The sequence below is a fragment of the Antrostomus carolinensis genome, unplaced genomic scaffold, assembly GCF_000700745.2.
Source record: "Antrostomus carolinensis isolate BGI_N321 unplaced genomic scaffold, ASM70074v2 scaffold17071, whole genome shotgun sequence".
NCBI classification, from domain to species: domain Eukaryota; kingdom Metazoa; phylum Chordata; class Aves; order Caprimulgiformes; family Caprimulgidae; genus Antrostomus; species Antrostomus carolinensis.
In genome coordinates this window covers 1-17,506 of record NW_010294961.1, presented here as the reverse complement: position 1 = coordinate 17,506, position 17,506 = coordinate 1, and the positions used below count along the sequence as shown (strand labels likewise).

Genomic DNA, 17,506 nt, shown 5'->3' with positions numbered 1-17,506 from the left:
ATTATTGTTCTTTCTTTGAAAGTGTGTGCACATGGTGGTGCTGAGTGGAACACACTGATTTTTGTTGCCAATTTACACAATCACCATTCTTACCACATTAACTTCTAACTTCAATTAAATTTGACTTTTTGCTGCAGCAAAACCTCCTTTCCTTCCTCTTCCATTCAGGCAAAAATAGAGACAGTGATGTAATCCCTCTGTTTTCACTGTTTAAATCCTCCCAGTTTGAGTTTGTTTTGTTGTTTGTTTTTTTTTCTTTAGAGTAGCTCTTCAGAATCCCATCTACAGTCCTCCAGTAATAAGTTCAGATGACTGCTTCCGAAAATCCCATTTTTCACACGCACCCCACATACCTTTTGCTGTAACTTTCGTTTCAATGCCAACTCACATGCTACCCTTTCAAGCAAGTAGCAATTACTTACAGAAAATTACAATTTTCCAAAATAGTTAAGTCCATTATAAGCATAGATTTAGATTTTTTGTAAATAATAGAAAAATAGAAAATAGTAGAAAACATAGTTGTCTAGGACTTACATAGTCTTTTATGGTCTCTTCTAAATGGGATATCAAATCTTCCAGTCTTACAATAATACAATCTTTTTCCTCCACAATGACCATTAGTTCTTGAATTCTTTTATTCTGTGTATTCATTTTCTTGGAAAAGAAAGAATAGTAGTTCAGTCATCAGTGTTAAATTGTTAAACTATATCATACATTTAGAAGCAAGATCAGCTAAGCTAAGCTGGAAACATAGTATAATAGCATTTTAAGCTATTGGAATTTTGTATTAAAGCAAATAATTTGCACAAGCTTTTCCTTGAGAAAGTTACCTTAGTTGCTGCTTTAAGCTGCTTAGCAGACTCATCCAATTCAGTCATCTGCCTTTCAAAGTCTGTAACAGAAAAAGAAGTCTGCATCAAATAAACAGCCATTACATGGTTTACTCAGTAATCCATTTTTCTAGATCTTCCGATACCTCGGTAGCTTTTTGAATAGATTGATTTATTTTCATATTGACTTCTACTTATAGGGCACATTTCAAAATTTGTTTAGGTTCTTTTGAACAGGAGTATTGGGCCTTGCAACCCATATAAAATATAGATGACTTCTGCTGGAATAATATTTTTGCTACATTTTCCTCTATGAAGGTTCCACAGGATACCTGAAAACACTGCATCAGCAAAATGTAACATATGGGAATTACCATTTATCCATGAAATTAAAAATCAATAATGTTGACATTTTACCCCACAATTCTGCAATTGATAGTTTTAAGTTTTCTCTTAAAAATTAAATAACTAAGGCCTGTGGAGTTGTTCAACCTTAACATAAACAAAACAATTGGTTATCACATCTATACATACGATATGGTTCCAAAATCCCCCTCAACTAGATTATTATTTCTATTTTACAGTAGTCAGATATTTATTTTTTTCTGCCTTTCACAGCACACTTACACCCAGCTCACCTTTGGTTTTCTTTGTCAGCTCTTCTTTGGTCTTAGCTAGTTTAGTGGTAGTTTCTCCCAGCAGTTTTTCAAGCCAATCTATAGCTTTCTGTGGGTCTTTTAGGGACACAACATATCTGTGTGTTTCTTCTGCCTGCTTTTTGATATTAATGACATCATTCTGAAGAGAATCAATAATGCTGTTAGGATCAATAAAGGTTCCTGGCTCCATGCTATGTTCTTCATCCTGAAAGATAATTTATATCATTTAGAAGTGACAAGTAATTACATTATAGTAATTATTTCTACAGAAGATGTGGAAGACCATTATAAATTCAAAGATGTAAGTACAATTCATTCTGGCTTCAATGCCATCTCATGGGTTCATATGCAATTTAATTGCCAGCTTCTGTCTACCTTCACACACAAGTCTCCAATATCAAGTAACAGATACTTTTTTTTTTTTATAGCATTTAATGACCCACCATCACATTCCTTTTTGTATCACCACAAAAGCATCCCCTCAAAATTTAATATAAAAGCTAGTATTCTTTTACAAAACGCGAACATTGAATGAATACAGACAAGTGAAAAAAAATTTTCATCTATCAGTAAAAGCGTGAGGTAAAATAAGTTTGTGGTAACTCAAATTAAGTTGTGCTCAAAATACTGACTTTACCTCTTTCCTCTTTGTTTTTTTAAGAGCAAAGGGTTCTGGACTTACAAGAGCTGGCCTCAAATTAAGAGTCTAGTTATGGCTTAAGTGTGTATACAATTCTCTTTGTTTTATTTGTAGCTACAACAGCCTTAAGAGGGGAAAAAGCCTCTGGTACCACTCCAGTACAGTCCATATATGAGGCCTAAGAAGTCCATTTCAAATAGTTTGAATAGGCCTTTAATGCAATATAATTTATATCGTAATTCCAGCTTTTCCCCTCAATTTCTTTGTAAACAGCAATTTTCACTTTGTGTCGCAGAAATGCGGAAAACCGCAAAGATTCCTAAATGCGTATCTGAGGCCCAGCAACTACTCCTATTAAACGTGATAAATATATCCTGCTGAGGTTAGTTACACAGCACGCAATTCCTTGAAATCATCCTTCTAATCCTTGAGACAAACCATCACCATAACAGGTAGTTAGTAAAAGGGATGTTATTTTGGGGTGGGGGAAGTGGGTTAAAAATACCAGAGGTCCAGCTTGCTCACTGCAAGGCTGATCCTTTAAATTATTTTCTTCAGCTGCATTTTTAGTATAACCATTTACAAGCTCCTTAAAGATTTCCAGGCGTATTTCAGAATTTTCTTCAAGTCGTTCCCGTTCGTATAAAAGGTGCTCTCTACAAAAGGAAAAATATGTCAGGTAGAAGCTAGCCAGTATGAGCTGCTAAGAGGTTGTTTATAGGCAGCTGTACTAATAAAGATCCCCCCCTTGCCTTTATTTTTGGCACAATACAACAACACACTGAACAGTGTTGCTACACCAAAATAGAAGTATATTTCTTCCACATACACCCCTGAAGAATGAGTAAGAGAAATGTATACACAGTTTATGAATAGCACTTAACTATAAGCATTTTTTCTAACCTTCTAAAGCCAGAATACCTGTTTGGAGTATCACTAAGACTGCAGTAACCAAAGAATTTGAAAGTGTCACTCTTTCTAGAGACATCCTACCAAGAAAGCTCTTCTCTTAGGGAGAGCTCTACAGGAACAAATACTGCTTACAAATTCCACACAACCCCCTTACCCACCCCCCTAAAGAAATCAAAGCTTTCCCTGATCTCATAGTCCAAACAGAAACTGATATTAATAGAAGCAGTACATCTAGCAGAAGAGTGTAGCCTCTCATGGCCAAGAGAGGGATTTAAGACAAATGAATATACTTTCATTTTTTTTAACCAGTAGCTTTAAAAATGACTTAAAGCTAACTTACTTGAAATCCATTTCCTGCTCAGCAAAATATTGGGTAAATTCTTGTGTCACTTCTTCACGAATTTTTAGTTCCAGAAGTAGCTTATTCTTCTTTTCAGCAATAAGTTTGTCCTTCAAATATTGTATGAGATTCACCATCGCCTAGAATTACCATTAGTATTAAGTTTTTCATAAAGAAATGGTTTCTCAGTAGTGAGATTCCTCAAACACTACAACAACACTTTTACTCTTTCAACTGACAGATGTTCTTCAGTTTTTATTAGCTTATTCATAAACAGGAGAATTCATGAGTAGATTGAAATATCTGTTTGATACTAGCACAGCAATTTTTAAGTTTGCACGGAGTAGGTATTTGCAAAGAACATTAAGTTTATTACAAGAATTCTTGAAGTTGTCTTAAAAAACAGGCTTAAGCTCCACAGTCTTTGGCTCTTGTTTTCCACATGCTCACTTTTGGGACAATATTAATGAAGCCTCCACAAAACATTCTCTAGTCCCCTGTTCCCTCCTCCTTGTCTTCCCTAAAAGTGACTAAAATTGCTGTTCCTTAAAGAATAGTTTTCAGAGTTTTCTTGTGCATGGAATACAAAGGAATAGTCTTCTGTACTGCTAAAAAAACCCAGGTAATACTTGCTGTGCATTGACCATAGGTTACCAAAAGGAGAGAAAGCCAAATGTGCAATTCTTACTGCTCAGTCTGTATTTAGACATATTTCATAGTTTTTTGCCATAATAGGCACAAAGTTATGAGTAATCCCACTTTTAGTTCTTAATACTGGATTTAGGTAGAATAAGGGTGATCAAAAAAAAAGAAAAAAGCGATAGATGGAGGAAACTGCAAGAAGAATACCTTCCTTTGAGACTCCATACTACACTAGTTCTTAAAGTAGTCTTGGCACATACCATATATCGCTCCTCTCCAATAACAACTTCATTTTCTTCATGTTTCTGGACTGCTTCTTCTCTTGACATATTATGCTGTTCCTCCATCTCATCATTATCATCTTCAATCACATCTTCTAAGCTCCTGTCCCATAGGATAGTAGCTCTTTGTCTTGGGATTGGAATTTTTGTGTCATTAGGTAGTGATGATTCTCCTGCTGATTTCTGGCCAAACGACTGATCTTGAAGAACAGATGAATCCATAACTACAACCTACCCAGAAAATAAAGAACAAGTTCATCAGTACTTTTTTGAACTTCTACTGGCATTTCCTAGAGATACCTGTTGAACTTTCCTATAGGTCTCCTAAGCACAGTACTCCCTCAGCATACTCTCTGTTCAGAGTCACTACTTAAACTACGAAGTGACTCCTTTGTACTCTAACTGGAAACTGGTCTAACTCTTCTTCTGATCCCAGGAACACAAACTTTCACCAGCTGGACAACCTGCAAGATGGTTGCCACCTCATGCACCAACAGATTTCTGTATATTCTATACTTTGAGTTTCTAGTTGCATTACACAAATGTCATAATACAAGTTCTGTTCCTTGCACAACTACCACCCTTACAGTCTGTTCCTTCTAGTGTTGTATATAGCCTGCTTAGATGAGTCCACATTCTAAAGGCCTGGATATATTGTCTTCAACAGAAGTTTTCCGTGTCTTCCATTGAGGCTGCAGCACTGATCCCTGATACTTTCACCTTTGAACTTTGTCAGGGTTATATCACTGTGCTTACTCTTACTCATTCTATTTAACCTCTGCCTTCCTAGTAAGGCCTCCATAGATATAAGATGACTTTTTAAACACTCTTTGGTGCTCAACCTGCTTTATCAAGGGAGCAGTATTCCAGATTAAGATAGCAATAGTATACAGGGCAGCTAGAATTGCTCCTAGGTGAGAGCATGTTACGAGTACAGAAGAAAAATTTACCTAGATCTCAGGGAATTTCTTCCAAATAAAGCAAATGTCTTGTTAGGCTGGACAGTTTATACGAGTTATGGATTTTCAGTAGATGCTCCCACACCCGCAAGAAAAAGGTCCTAATAAAGCCTTTTTAAAAGCTTTACAAGGAAACAAAGCCTGACTAGGAGTAACTAGAAGACATGATTGCAATATGAGACAGAAAAATCCAGTAACTAAATTTATATTCTTAGAAGTGAGAGAACCTGCTTTTTAAATGCAGGTCATAAGTACTGAACAACAAGACAAAGTACAACACACTTACTTTTTGTGCAATGGCCGAGAACTTTAGCACATTGAATGTTTCATCATATGCTGAAGCACATTGGCTTATGTTTACCATCATGTATACCTTCCCCTTTCCACTGAAGAATCCTTGAAGGAAATGAGTTAACTTACTCTCTCGAAAGGGTATGTGCTGTTGCAACCTTTAAAGACAAAAGAACAGATGACCAGAAGTTTAATAATTTCCCATCAGTGTAAGAGCTATCCAGCATGAAGATTTAAAGATATTTATAACAGCAGTAGTCTTTAAAGTAATTAAAATTATTTTGGACCAGGACATAGCTGTTTGTGAACATGTTGTTTGGCTGTTGTGACTGCTGCTTTAGCCATTATCTCAGATAGGCTACAGCAATACAATGGGAGCACTTAAACCAAAAGCACATTCAACACTTAACCTAGGGTAGGTCACATAGCCTCATGCTACATCAAACTATACTACACCTCTCTTTTCCTTGCCACATTGATGAAAAGGACATATCTAGTTCTAGGCATGCAGAATCCAATGTTATCAGAGATGTCTCTCACTCAGTATCTTGCCTCTGAGAATGGACAATAGCAAGTGCCTACACAAGAAAATGAATATATGCCAAACCCATGGAGAAACTTTTCAGAACTTCTTCCCTAATCCCCCAGCAGTTTGGCATTTCCTAAATCAGAAGCTGTGCCCTTGAATTTAACAGCTGGTGATGTAGCTTTTGATGCTTGTAGGAAATTTTATGAGAATTCCTAAAACATGACTAAACACACACTTGCCACTGAATAGGTTGCCTGCATTTTGGACACGACAGCTATTTAGTTACATGAATAGTGCTACAGAACTCAGCAAGACAGCAACACTCCTGCTAGAATACATATATGTCTCATAAGTAGTTCTGCTGCAAGACTGATAAACAAGAATAATTTAAGAAATTTACTGCTTCCTATTCAATTTGCAAGGGACATCTCTTAAAACTTTAAGAGATCGTGTTTTAAAGTATTTCTTCTATATTGTTAAAATTCCAAGTTATTAAGAACAGAAAAAGACATTCTGAATACATTAACAGCCCTCTAAGCAGCTGCTAGCTTTATGCATACTTCCTACCTGGAAAGAACAGGAAGATAAGATACTGTAAATTCACAAAACAGGGTTAATCAGGAACACACACCAGCAAAACTTTTTCACCTTCAGGTGTGATAGACTTTGAATAGGCTATCAAGAACAGTGTTACGGAGTAAGCAAATTTGGTAAAGCACATTCAGGCATATCAATCAGCAGACAGAGTTCATTTAACTTCTGAGACAGGAATAGAACTTTAAATTAGAACCAGAAAGCAGTTCCTGGACAGTTACATCCAGCTGTGACTATATATTGTACTGTTTTTTTAGACAGCTAACTTTTTGTGTTATTTTACTCTTATTTAGATCCCCAAGCTAGGGCAGAAATAGTGGGGACAGCTTTCTTTTGCCTGTATATAGTTAGATTAGGAGGAGAGTGTCAAAATTTTGTCAAGATTTAGAAGAAACAAACAAATTTTGTCAAAGAAGGCACAGTTATGATGACATAACAATATTCTGCTGATGAAAGATGTTACACTAGAAGTACACAGAAAATTGAGTTAGTTCAAAAAGGAGTAATAAAAGGCTGAAGATTTGACTCTTACTATGACACTTGTGAAAAGGGGGTTTTAAACTTATTTCAAAGTTTGTTTGACAAGCCAAGCTCAGAAGAAGAAAGTTAAATTGAAATCTATGTTAGTATGTTTAAACAATCTTAGAATTTGAATGATTTAATTAAAGAGTTAAACAAGACAAGTTTAAAGATAACTTCAGTAGATCAAGATTTCATAAGCCTATATTTTTACCAAAAACTAGTAGTTAGTATTGTGTATTTTAAACAATAGCTTTTAAATGTCAAAGGCGATACCCAAAAACCACAACCAGTTTGAAATTCGTAGGACTTACTTTGACTGTTGACAGTTCTTGAGTGCATTAATACACTTGCCTAGAATCAGGAGAGAGGTGTTTATATTTCCACTCTCTTTCAGTCTATCACCTTCATTGTGGGTCTTGGTATATCTTTCTGAACCAGCAAGATCACACATTGACAATCTGAAAGCAGACAAGGAAAATTAACTTTATTTACCTTAGAACATGCAAAAATTGTTCACTTTTAAGAACAATCATTTTTTTTAAAGGAAGAATTTCTTGATCTTCATCTGCATGAACCCTTCTATCCTTTTTAATGTTGCTTACCCAATCAAATTTCGAAATACTTCTGGCCAAACCATTTCCCAACACACTTCCTATTTCCCCTCTCCCCATCGCTTCCTTTTGAGTTCAGGAGTATAGCAGACTACCAGAGCCTCGTGCTGAACATCATTGCCATCCAATAGCTTAAGGTAGAGGGTCAAGTACTGTATGAGTGTAGAAAGTGGGGAAACCAACACACATACATGAGGCACCCAGGGAGCACTGGGTGTACAGTACCAGTACACCAATATGGAAGATCATTGACAACTTCATCACAGAAGAAGAGAGAGACTTTGCTCTGAACTTACTCATTGACTCGGGTCACTAGTGGTGCTCTTGAATCTTCAATTTTTAGTAACTTAATTGTGAATACACTGTGGCTAAAAAGGAGAAGTTTAAGTCAGCAGAGACCTTATAAAGTAGACTAATACCTTCAAAATATTTTTAGCCTTTACATCTGCTCAAAACACGTTGACATTTGTCAAAGTATCTAAACATATGCTCTATCAGACACAAACTTTTAAAGCAACATTTAGGTAGCACTAATTTTGCTTTTTCCTCAGACATTTAGGTGGAATAAAGCAAAGTGCTTTTGCTTGAAGGACAGTATTCAATAAAACGCTATTAGCTTTTGTACATGTTCCATCTTGCTGAAGAACTGAATCCTTTTGGCTTAAAGCACTGGGTCACATACTGCTAAAGGACACTAACACTGAAACCCAGGTATCTGGACCTTGTTAAAGTTTTTTCCCCTCCTAAAATTCACAAGCCATATTTTAGTTTCTCCTTCCTCCCACACAGCATCCTATGCCAAATGATCACTCAAAATGTTTCTCACCTTCTGCTGGAGCAAGCATTTAGTTTCGTGCTTGCAATACTCTGGTGTTTCAATCCCAGTTTCAGAAGTCTAAAAGCTTCTTTAGCATCAGAAATCTGAACCCACTGCACACCTTTAGGAAGAATAAACATGATAGTCTTGTAAATATCATTATCAAAAAGAAAGAAGTAGGGCATAATGTATGCATACCAAGAATAATACATTCACTTCAGATGTACAAACATTTTACTAAGTCTGCTTCAGACAGAAATTATATGATGACAAATATCAACATTTCTCTTTCTGTGGAAAAGGAAAGACAAGTGTATCGCATGATTTCATGCTATTAGCACACTAAAAAATGTTCCATCTTAATTAAGTTTCCATCAGTTTTTTTCCATGGCCAGAAATAAACTACATTATAGGTTTGATTAAACTAGAGTACTGTAATATGTAATTTGTAGACAGATTTAAACTTTCTCACATATTCTCTGAAGTCTGTTTTTCTACAGAAAATAACTAAAAAAAAAATAAATAAAAAATGAAAAAAAATTGCCTCAACGGTTCTTATCTAAACAACTTTTGGAGTCTTTTTAAGAAAATGGAAAAAACCCCAAACCACTAACTATTTTGTCAATTTTTTTTCAATATTCCTCCCTTTCAAAGAAATATCAAGACAGTGGAATGCATTAATTTTAAGGCTTTTAAGAGTTACAGTCAAGAATAAAGAGAAAATGCTATTAAAGGTACAGATATTTCTATGTATGTAGATTGTTGCCTTTCATACTCAAGGCAGACATTTGTAGTGCCACAGTGAATGCAGTTAGGCATTTTCTAATCTAGAGAGAAACATTATTACAGGAAGACTAACTTTTCAAATTACATATTTGGCAATCTGCAGTGTATTCTAATCACCTTTTACATAAGAACATCCCTTGATGTCTTGAGCAAGGCGTAGTGGTTTTCTTTTCTTGTCATTTGCTACAGGAATCAGTAGATCATAAAAACATTCATTGTAAATCTCAAAAAATGAAACCCAAACTGAAAACTTGATGTCATTTTTCACAGTTGTGCTAGTCTCTTCCAAGTCTTTTAGGCCTTCTTCTAAATCTGCCAAGTACAAAACACTGAGTCAGTATAGGCCTAGTAAAGTGAATTTCATTTAAAAAAATTAATAAGTGAAAACTGATATTACATCAGTCTTCTAAGAAATCCAAACAAAACCCACCACGCTTACACTACACAAAAATCCACTGATATTTTCCTTCACTTCCTCAGGTATCTGGAAGTCACATGCTTACCCTACATATTTGCAAGAGCCATTTACCATTTCCTTTTCCAGAGACAAATTCTATCAAACACCTACAGTTTAGTTAGAATTATTCAAGTCTCTTCAATATCTTTAGGAGACAGACTTAAATGGACAAGTACATTTCTTTCTGACTTTTTAAAGCAAACCTAGTACTTAGGTGTTTTTTAAATGCTAGAATTAGGTTTATCTAATTACACAGAGGTACTCTAAAAGCCTGTCATACCACTAGGGCCCATAGCAGAAGTAGTACTACTTTTCCTTACTATAGTTTCATGTCATTTAATGTCTGTTCTGATGGTATTCATATGGATAAACATTTTATCACTGTGTTTTCTGCTCAGATGACTTGCTCATTATTCAATTCACAGGCATATAAAAATGCCAAGTAGTCATTATTAACATAGGCCAGAAGTCAGTTAGTGATATTAAGACAGCTTCTTTGTCAGTTTTAAATGCAATTTAATATAAAACTTACCATTAGACTCAACTGGTGCTTTGTTGTTAGCGCTATTTTGATAGTCTGCCTACAAAAGAGAACAGACACTTTAAGATAAGTTGTTGACAGTACATTATCAGTATACCACCAGTTACTTTTCCAACAGCTTTATTGTCCTACTAGATAGGAATACAGCGTAATTGCAATAAGCCAATACAAATATTCTGGCTACATATAATTTCTAGTTCAAAGCACCTATATACTCCTATTGAAAGGGTTGTTCTTACCTTAATACTCATTCCTGATGCTGAGAGTCCTGGAATTTATTATTGGTATTTTGCCAATTATTCAGGATTCCATCTCCTACAGCTTACTAGGTCAACTCTCAGAATCAGGTAAATACAGAACACTTGTTCACTTAAGTGAGCAACTTACTGCTTCATGATACAGGCTGTAGAAACCTTTCACAGTTGAAATAAAGTCTAGGTTTTAGAAAGAGAAGGAAAATTTTCTTCTACTGAACTCTTTAAAAATAAAAGTAAAACAAATCCCTGCAGCTTGAGCTTATGAGGTTCATACACATACACTCTGTTCCTAGTCTTAGTTTTGGTTGGTTATTGTAGGCACAGAACTGCAAGGATGCACAACTCATCAAAACCAGTATGCTTAAGAGAAGAAACTTATGTTTTATCAAGAGTATATTTCATATAAAGCTGAGATTCCATAAAGCGATTCCTGAAATAGTTAAATATTTATTTAATCAAAAATTTTAGGGGTAAGCTTTACACATATAAAACACCCACCCAAACCTGTCACTGTTGAAGTGGATGCAAACTTTGCCACCAAATTTATAGGCTGAAGCATTGTTCCTACAACCACAGTTTTAGAAACTAGAGAGGACATACATATGTATTCAAACATACGTGACAGGTTTTTTTGAATTCTTTAAAGACTGCTAGAGCTATAGTTAACATAGGCCTGTGCTTTTGAAGTGAAGTCTTGAAGAATTTTGCTGCCACCTGCCTTCCACACTGGAGAAGTCCAGTTAACTAACTCATGGATAAAAATCAAGGCTATTAAATATACTCCATGCACAACTGTCAGAACCCTCCGTTATAACCTCGCATACCACTAGGGAAATGCTTCATTCCTTACATTAAAAATAATTTAAAAAACCCCCTACAACAATCCCTTTCTAGTTCCAATTCCTAGCATACGCTCAGGTTGTTTGGTTTGTTTGTTTGGATTGTTTTTTTTAATATTATTCCATTCACTTCAGAATTAAAAACATGAAGAAAAAGATATGCTTATACAAAACACATATCCCCATAAGTGTAATTGAACTAAACAGCTTTAGAATTATAGCCAACTCATAAAACTGAAATGTATTTCTGGATGGCTCAACAGTGATCTGTTTAAGAATAAAGTCCAGCAGAAACCCATTTTAATTCAAATCTTTATAAGTCTACTGGCTTTATAGCTCTTCTGTTTCAAAAAAAAAAAAAAAAAAAATTATTCCTTTGAGGATATTTGCCAAACTGGAAGAGGGGAACAACCTCAAAATCATTAATTTCTTTCAAATATACTGACAGGAAATTGTTTAAAAGAGCAGACCTATTAGCATCCTCACAGACGGGGAAACTATTTGCATTCAGTCCTTATGAAGCATCAGTAACCCCAGAGGATAAATTATCAGGTGATCAAGCTATAGAATAAAAAGCTTAGAGTTTACATCCTATCAGGTATTCAGCCACACGACAGAAATCCACAGAATAGGGTTCGTCAGCTCTACTGCTCACTTTACTGTCAATCTGAATAGCTGGCTGACAACAACTAGACACATCCATGCTTAAATAGAGACAGTCTCTTCACACTGAAAAATGAACATGGTACCATTGAGCTATCTAAAGATGTGTGCACCCATCAGCATAGAAAGAAGTGCTCCCCTACCTCTTTCATTAGGCGAAGTAGGGAATTTTTAATAGTAGTTTCTTCTCTCACTTGGTCTTTAGTCAGCTTTATATAATCTCTGCACCGATGGGGCTTGAGATCCATTGCTGTGTATAGCTTTCCTTGAATACTTTTAAACAACATATCCATAGTCCTTGGCAGAATACCAACATCATCTTCTGTCCCTGTAAGCAAAATACAAGAAAAAGATCTTAATTATTACTGTGAACAAGGTATACAGATAAATGAAGATAGAAAAATAAGATTCTAATCTAAGATAAGATAGATTCTAATCTCAAGGCATACATGAGGAACTTGGAGCCACTTACAGCATGAAACAGGGTTTTTTGTATTCTCAAGGTATCAGAAATAGAAATGTCACTAGAGTGTTTTGAAAGGTATTTGGCTTTCAGTAACAGCTCATGCTCTACCACTTAGTAAGTAAGCATAATACAAACAAAAAACTGCTGGGGTTTTCTCCATAAACTTAGTTTTAAGGGAAAAAACCTCAAACAAACCACAGCCAACAGACATTTAATAGATATTTGCAGTTTTTCCAATCACACTTCATAGGCTGCCTTCACTCTCTCTCTCTCAAGAGGTTAATCTTGAAATACAACTGATGACTGATTTCTCAGCTGTAATCTTGTACTAATGCCACAGACCCTAAAAAAAGTTCTAGAAATCTTGTGAAGACACACTTCTTTCCCCGTCCCAGACCCTTTCCTTAGGTCATGCTCCTTTTGTACCTGAAAGGCAAAAAGGAGTCAAATAAAAGCCTTGCTTTTAGTGCACACTTCATCTTTCTAAATCCAGATGCAAGTTTAAAAAGGGTTCACTTAACTTTGATTTCTAACCCAGAGAGAAGAAGGCAAAGGAGGGAAGAGTGGAAGAGAAACTACTGCCCTATCTCAGACTCCAACAGAGGATGGAAGATGATGCCGTCAGTTTCTCCAACTCCTGAGACAGATAGGCTTTTATCAGTTACAGTACTAGTTGTGTTGCCCAAGTCAGAACCTATGAAAAATCTGGTTGGCACTCAAACACCAAGCTAGTAACTGAATTAACACATTAAGTTCAAGTACTGTTGCATAATATTTGTTTCTCCTCATGTCCAATCTTCTCTAATATTTTTTTGTTTATTGTAAGGCCACTTGTAATTCAACTTAACATGAACAAAATAACAGTCACTGGCAGACAATGAACAGTCTTAAAAAACTGCTTCATGCTTCACTTAAGTCCTTTGCCATTGACTGAATACAGGCTTCCATGTAATATCAAAGTGGAAAGACTATATTGACAATAGTGGGAATAACAGAACAGGCAACATTCTGCCCTGCCAATTCTTATCACAAGTGGATAGTCAAGTCCTAAAAATATAACACCACAAAAGAGTCTCCAGAGTCTGAGAAGATACGAATCAAAAATCTCTTGAAAAGCCACAACACATACACCAAATGTACCTCAAACTAGTCAAGCATAGGGGACGGTACATGTCAGGAATTTTGGTTTTAGTTATTTACCTATTATTTATTAGGACAGGAAAGAGCATCCCATTATTGCCCCAGATTAATGATAACTGAAAGTACTGGCCTTCAGTTATAATGCACTTAATAGGAGATCACTTAGAAGACAATGTTAGTTCAATATTGATTCAAAGATCAATTTCATACAGCACAAAATTCATTGTCCTTCTACTACTTCTGTGTATAAAATTAGTATAATATCTAGAACTGTCCTTCCATTATAGGTGAAATTGTTTCCATGTGAATGAAATCACTTTGTTAAAGTGCTTTGAAAAAAATTAAAGAATGACATATTCTGATCAGAAAGGATTTTACTTATACCTTGGAACGTGTAGGTTTTCCCAGCATTTGTAACTCCATATGTAAAAATAAGGCGATTATATCCATCCAAGAAATCTTGCACTGGTTGCTTCATGGTACCTTCAAAGAATTCTTCTTGAGTTGTTTCAGGTCCAAATACCTGAGTATTACCAAGAAACATTTTTATTTTGTTTAAGCAATCATGGGAGACTTTCAAAGAATCTTTTAAATTCTATAGGTTTATAATCTTAAAAGACTATTGACAGTAAAAAAAAAAAAAAAAATCTAGTTTGCTTGGTGTTAAATAATAAAAGTTAAACAACTTTTTCCCGGAATAAATTAAAAACTTTTTAAGACAATGCATTTACTCGTGAAAAAGTGAACTTCTGTCCAGCAGTTTTTTCACTTAGTCGATTCAAATAGTTTTTTGGAGGCTTCAGTATGATGCTTGTTGAGTCTTCAATTGAAATGTAGTCCTATTAAAAGGAAGCACAAGCAACACAGGCATGAAAAGAGGATACAGAATTCAGCTTACAGGAAAAAAAAAAAAAATATCCAACACCTATACTTCTGAAGTATTTTTAAACTAAATATCACACCTGCAATTCATTTTCTCTTTCCAACGATGTAAATGGCCTAATACGCAGACAAACTTGTATGTGTCCCTTAGTCGTCAAACTTCTCCTCTTAAATAAAAAAAAGAATTAAGGAAGTTAGAGATTTGACTAGATTCTTTGTTTGACAGCTAGCATGCTAATGCAGTTTTATTTTCATCAGGCTATTTTAAACAGACTTATTTGATGACATGGGAACCAAAAGTAATTCACTACATCAGTTTTTACAAGTGCTTAGGCCCCTGTACAAGTTCACTGTTGATAACTTAGAGTTAATAAACTTGCAGAAGATATACATACACTACATTCAGGCCAACTACAGATCAAGAATGAAACCCACAAAACATTCTATGATTAAGCTGCCCTGAACTGGCAATTAGCCTCATTCACAGAAGACTGATGCACCCCATAAGTTCCCAATGCAGTGCCACACAACTTCACCTAATCCTATGTAACTCCTCCAAATTAAAAACATACTGAAGATCCTTTTTGTCTTCTCTGTAAAATTCTCAGTATTCTTATCAATAAAAGACTAAAAAAAAAAGTCTAACCAGTGCAAACATTAAAGCTTTCTTACCTGGCTTGTGTCTGAGCTTGAAGAAACCAAAGAAAATTCGGAAGAGAGATCTGTTTTAATGTCTTCCACATCTACTGGTCCTGTTCTTTCAGGCAGTTCCTCACTATTCATATAAGATGGTCTCAGAAATTTCTCATTATCCAAAGTCAGTTCCATCCTGCAAGATAAAATAAAAACTATTTTTTGCTCTCTGATCACATGATGTAGAGCTTCTGAAGTCCCTTAGAAGATAAGTCAATTTGAGGCTGATAGCTGCCATGTTTTTAAGGAAAAAGCTTTCTTCATCCTATTCATAATTTACATAGCAAGTTTCTAATAGCTGGAGAGAGGGTCTGCAGAGGAGTTTGCATCATGATGAAACAAGAACAGCCATTTCTTGTTCAATGAAAAGCAACTGTTTACCTGGGAAAAGCCCGACACATACCATAACCTTGTTAAAAAGCATCGGACAAGGAAGCTATAATTTAAAAAAAATAAAAATATATATAAAAAAAAAAATGATGCTGTTCCACATCTGCTTCTCCATCAGCCCATTATAGTGTCAATTTAGAATAAAAGCTCATTGCAAGAGTAATCCAAACTCCAAGGTTATCTCTGCAGGACCTGACAAATAGTTGGTATTATAAAGCTAACACAATGTAGCTTAACACAAGACAGAGTTCAGAAACATTCCAAAAACTAATAGATAGTTTTAGCTATTAAGGGGACACTAGAAAATTGATTACCTCATGCTAGAGTACAAGACAAAAGTATTGCTTTTTAGCAATTTTTTTCAGTCACTTTACAGATCAATAATTCATTTATTAATTCATAATTTAATGATTTTTGTGCATATCAGAATCTGGGCAGTGAAAGTTTGCTATAGAAAACAAAAGTAAATTGATTCAGTGCTGACAGCAGACACGTAAAGTTTAAAAATAACTTTTTAAAAGTGCATTTTAATTTAAAATATTAGCATATTTTTCTGTACTTTACTCTCCTACTGCTTTTTCCTGTGATATTACAGATGCGACTTGCCAGTTTTTGTTACAGATTAAAATAACTCATTGGGCAATTACACATAGACTATAGTGGCAAGTGTTCTAGCAATTAGACACCTACCACACAGCCTACTACAGTTTTGAAGCTTCAGACACAATGGCTCAATGGTCTTCTAATACTAGAGTTTTGTGTCTATGCTACAGCAATGCATATACATTGTCTCTCTAAATACTAATGGAAAATACACAGTGTTCATTTAAACAATGGACAAACCAGGGCTGGTTCAAATCCCCTTTGCACAGGAAGAGCATTGCCTGTTAAGCAGTCATAAAATTTCTGTTTCCCCCAGCATAAAAGCTGCAACATGTCTGCACTTCAGTGTCAAAACACTTAACAGTTCAGTCTTCCTGTTATGTCCTGTAAAAGGCAGATACAGGACTTCATGAAGCTAGACAAATGTCACCAAGGTGGAAATGAGGTAAAGCTATACATGAACTAAGCAGCAACATTTACTTTGTTTCTTCTAATCTACAGGTTTTACTTTTATCAGTCGACTGTATGAAAACAATGAAAAACTCGGCCTGAAACGTTATCACAGCTTGAACAAACACTAACCTGTGAATCAGCTACGACTGGCAAGAAACATACCTGTGCTGTCACGGTCTAGAAGCCTTACTCAACAGCTACACAAAGTCACACTGCAACACTCTTATCGGGCCTTTAACAGGAAACACATTCGTTAGATAAATGACATTTTAGTTGCTGTAAATAAAATTGTATTTTATAGTGCAATTTGTCCAGATGATGCTTTCACTCCGTGCCCTTTTACATAAGGGGCACAAGGCAAACGTTAAGCGATGCACGCAAAGCTGGAGCTGAAGGTGTTCGTACGAGCCCAGCACCCAGACCAGCCAGGTCCAACCCTTACGCTTAAAAAAAAAAACAAAGGGGAATTTTCCCTCTGCAAATACCAATCTTCCACGCCCGGGCTCCGCGCCGTTTCCCCGTTCCTAGGGACGCGGCCGCACGGCTTTGCCAGCGCCCCTGGGCCGGGCGTTACCGGCCGTTGGCGCAGCGCGCGGCGGGGCCGGAGAGCTTCCCCACACCCCCGGGGCGTCTGACCCACCGGAACGCCTGTGACCGCGGCCGCAGGAGGGCGAGGAGAGGAGAGGGGAGGGAAGAAGCCTCAGCCCCG

General features: G+C 36.0%; 1 protein-coding gene across 1 annotated transcript in view; it reads right to left on the bottom strand.

The window, feature by feature from the left end:
- The window catches only part of KIF20B (kinesin family member 20B), a 37,934-nt gene extending 22,448 nt beyond the window's left edge, over positions 1 to 15,486 (bottom strand). The window contains exons 1-17 of the mRNA XM_029087436.1: positions 15,331 to 15,486; positions 14,739 to 14,825; positions 14,508 to 14,615; positions 14,161 to 14,299; positions 12,314 to 12,498; positions 10,403 to 10,451; positions 9,531 to 9,725; positions 8,637 to 8,748; positions 8,107 to 8,178; positions 7,511 to 7,657; positions 5,550 to 5,712; positions 4,284 to 4,535; positions 3,382 to 3,521; positions 2,635 to 2,785; positions 1,469 to 1,694; positions 831 to 892; positions 535 to 654 (exon numbers count right to left, since the gene is read on the bottom strand). Coding sequence (XP_028943269.1) covers positions 535 to 654; positions 831 to 892; positions 1,469 to 1,694; positions 2,635 to 2,785; positions 3,382 to 3,521; positions 4,284 to 4,535; positions 5,550 to 5,712; positions 7,511 to 7,657; positions 8,107 to 8,178; positions 8,637 to 8,748; positions 9,531 to 9,725; positions 10,403 to 10,451; positions 12,314 to 12,498; positions 14,161 to 14,299; positions 14,508 to 14,615; positions 14,739 to 14,825; positions 15,331 to 15,486 — 2,364 coding nt within the window. The remainder of the gene's footprint in view (positions 1 to 534; positions 655 to 830; positions 893 to 1,468; positions 1,695 to 2,634; positions 2,786 to 3,381; positions 3,522 to 4,283; positions 4,536 to 5,549; positions 5,713 to 7,510; positions 7,658 to 8,106; positions 8,179 to 8,636; positions 8,749 to 9,530; positions 9,726 to 10,402; positions 10,452 to 12,313; positions 12,499 to 14,160; positions 14,300 to 14,507; positions 14,616 to 14,738; positions 14,826 to 15,330) is intronic.
- Between the last annotated feature and the right edge of the window lie 2,020 nt (positions 15,487 to 17,506).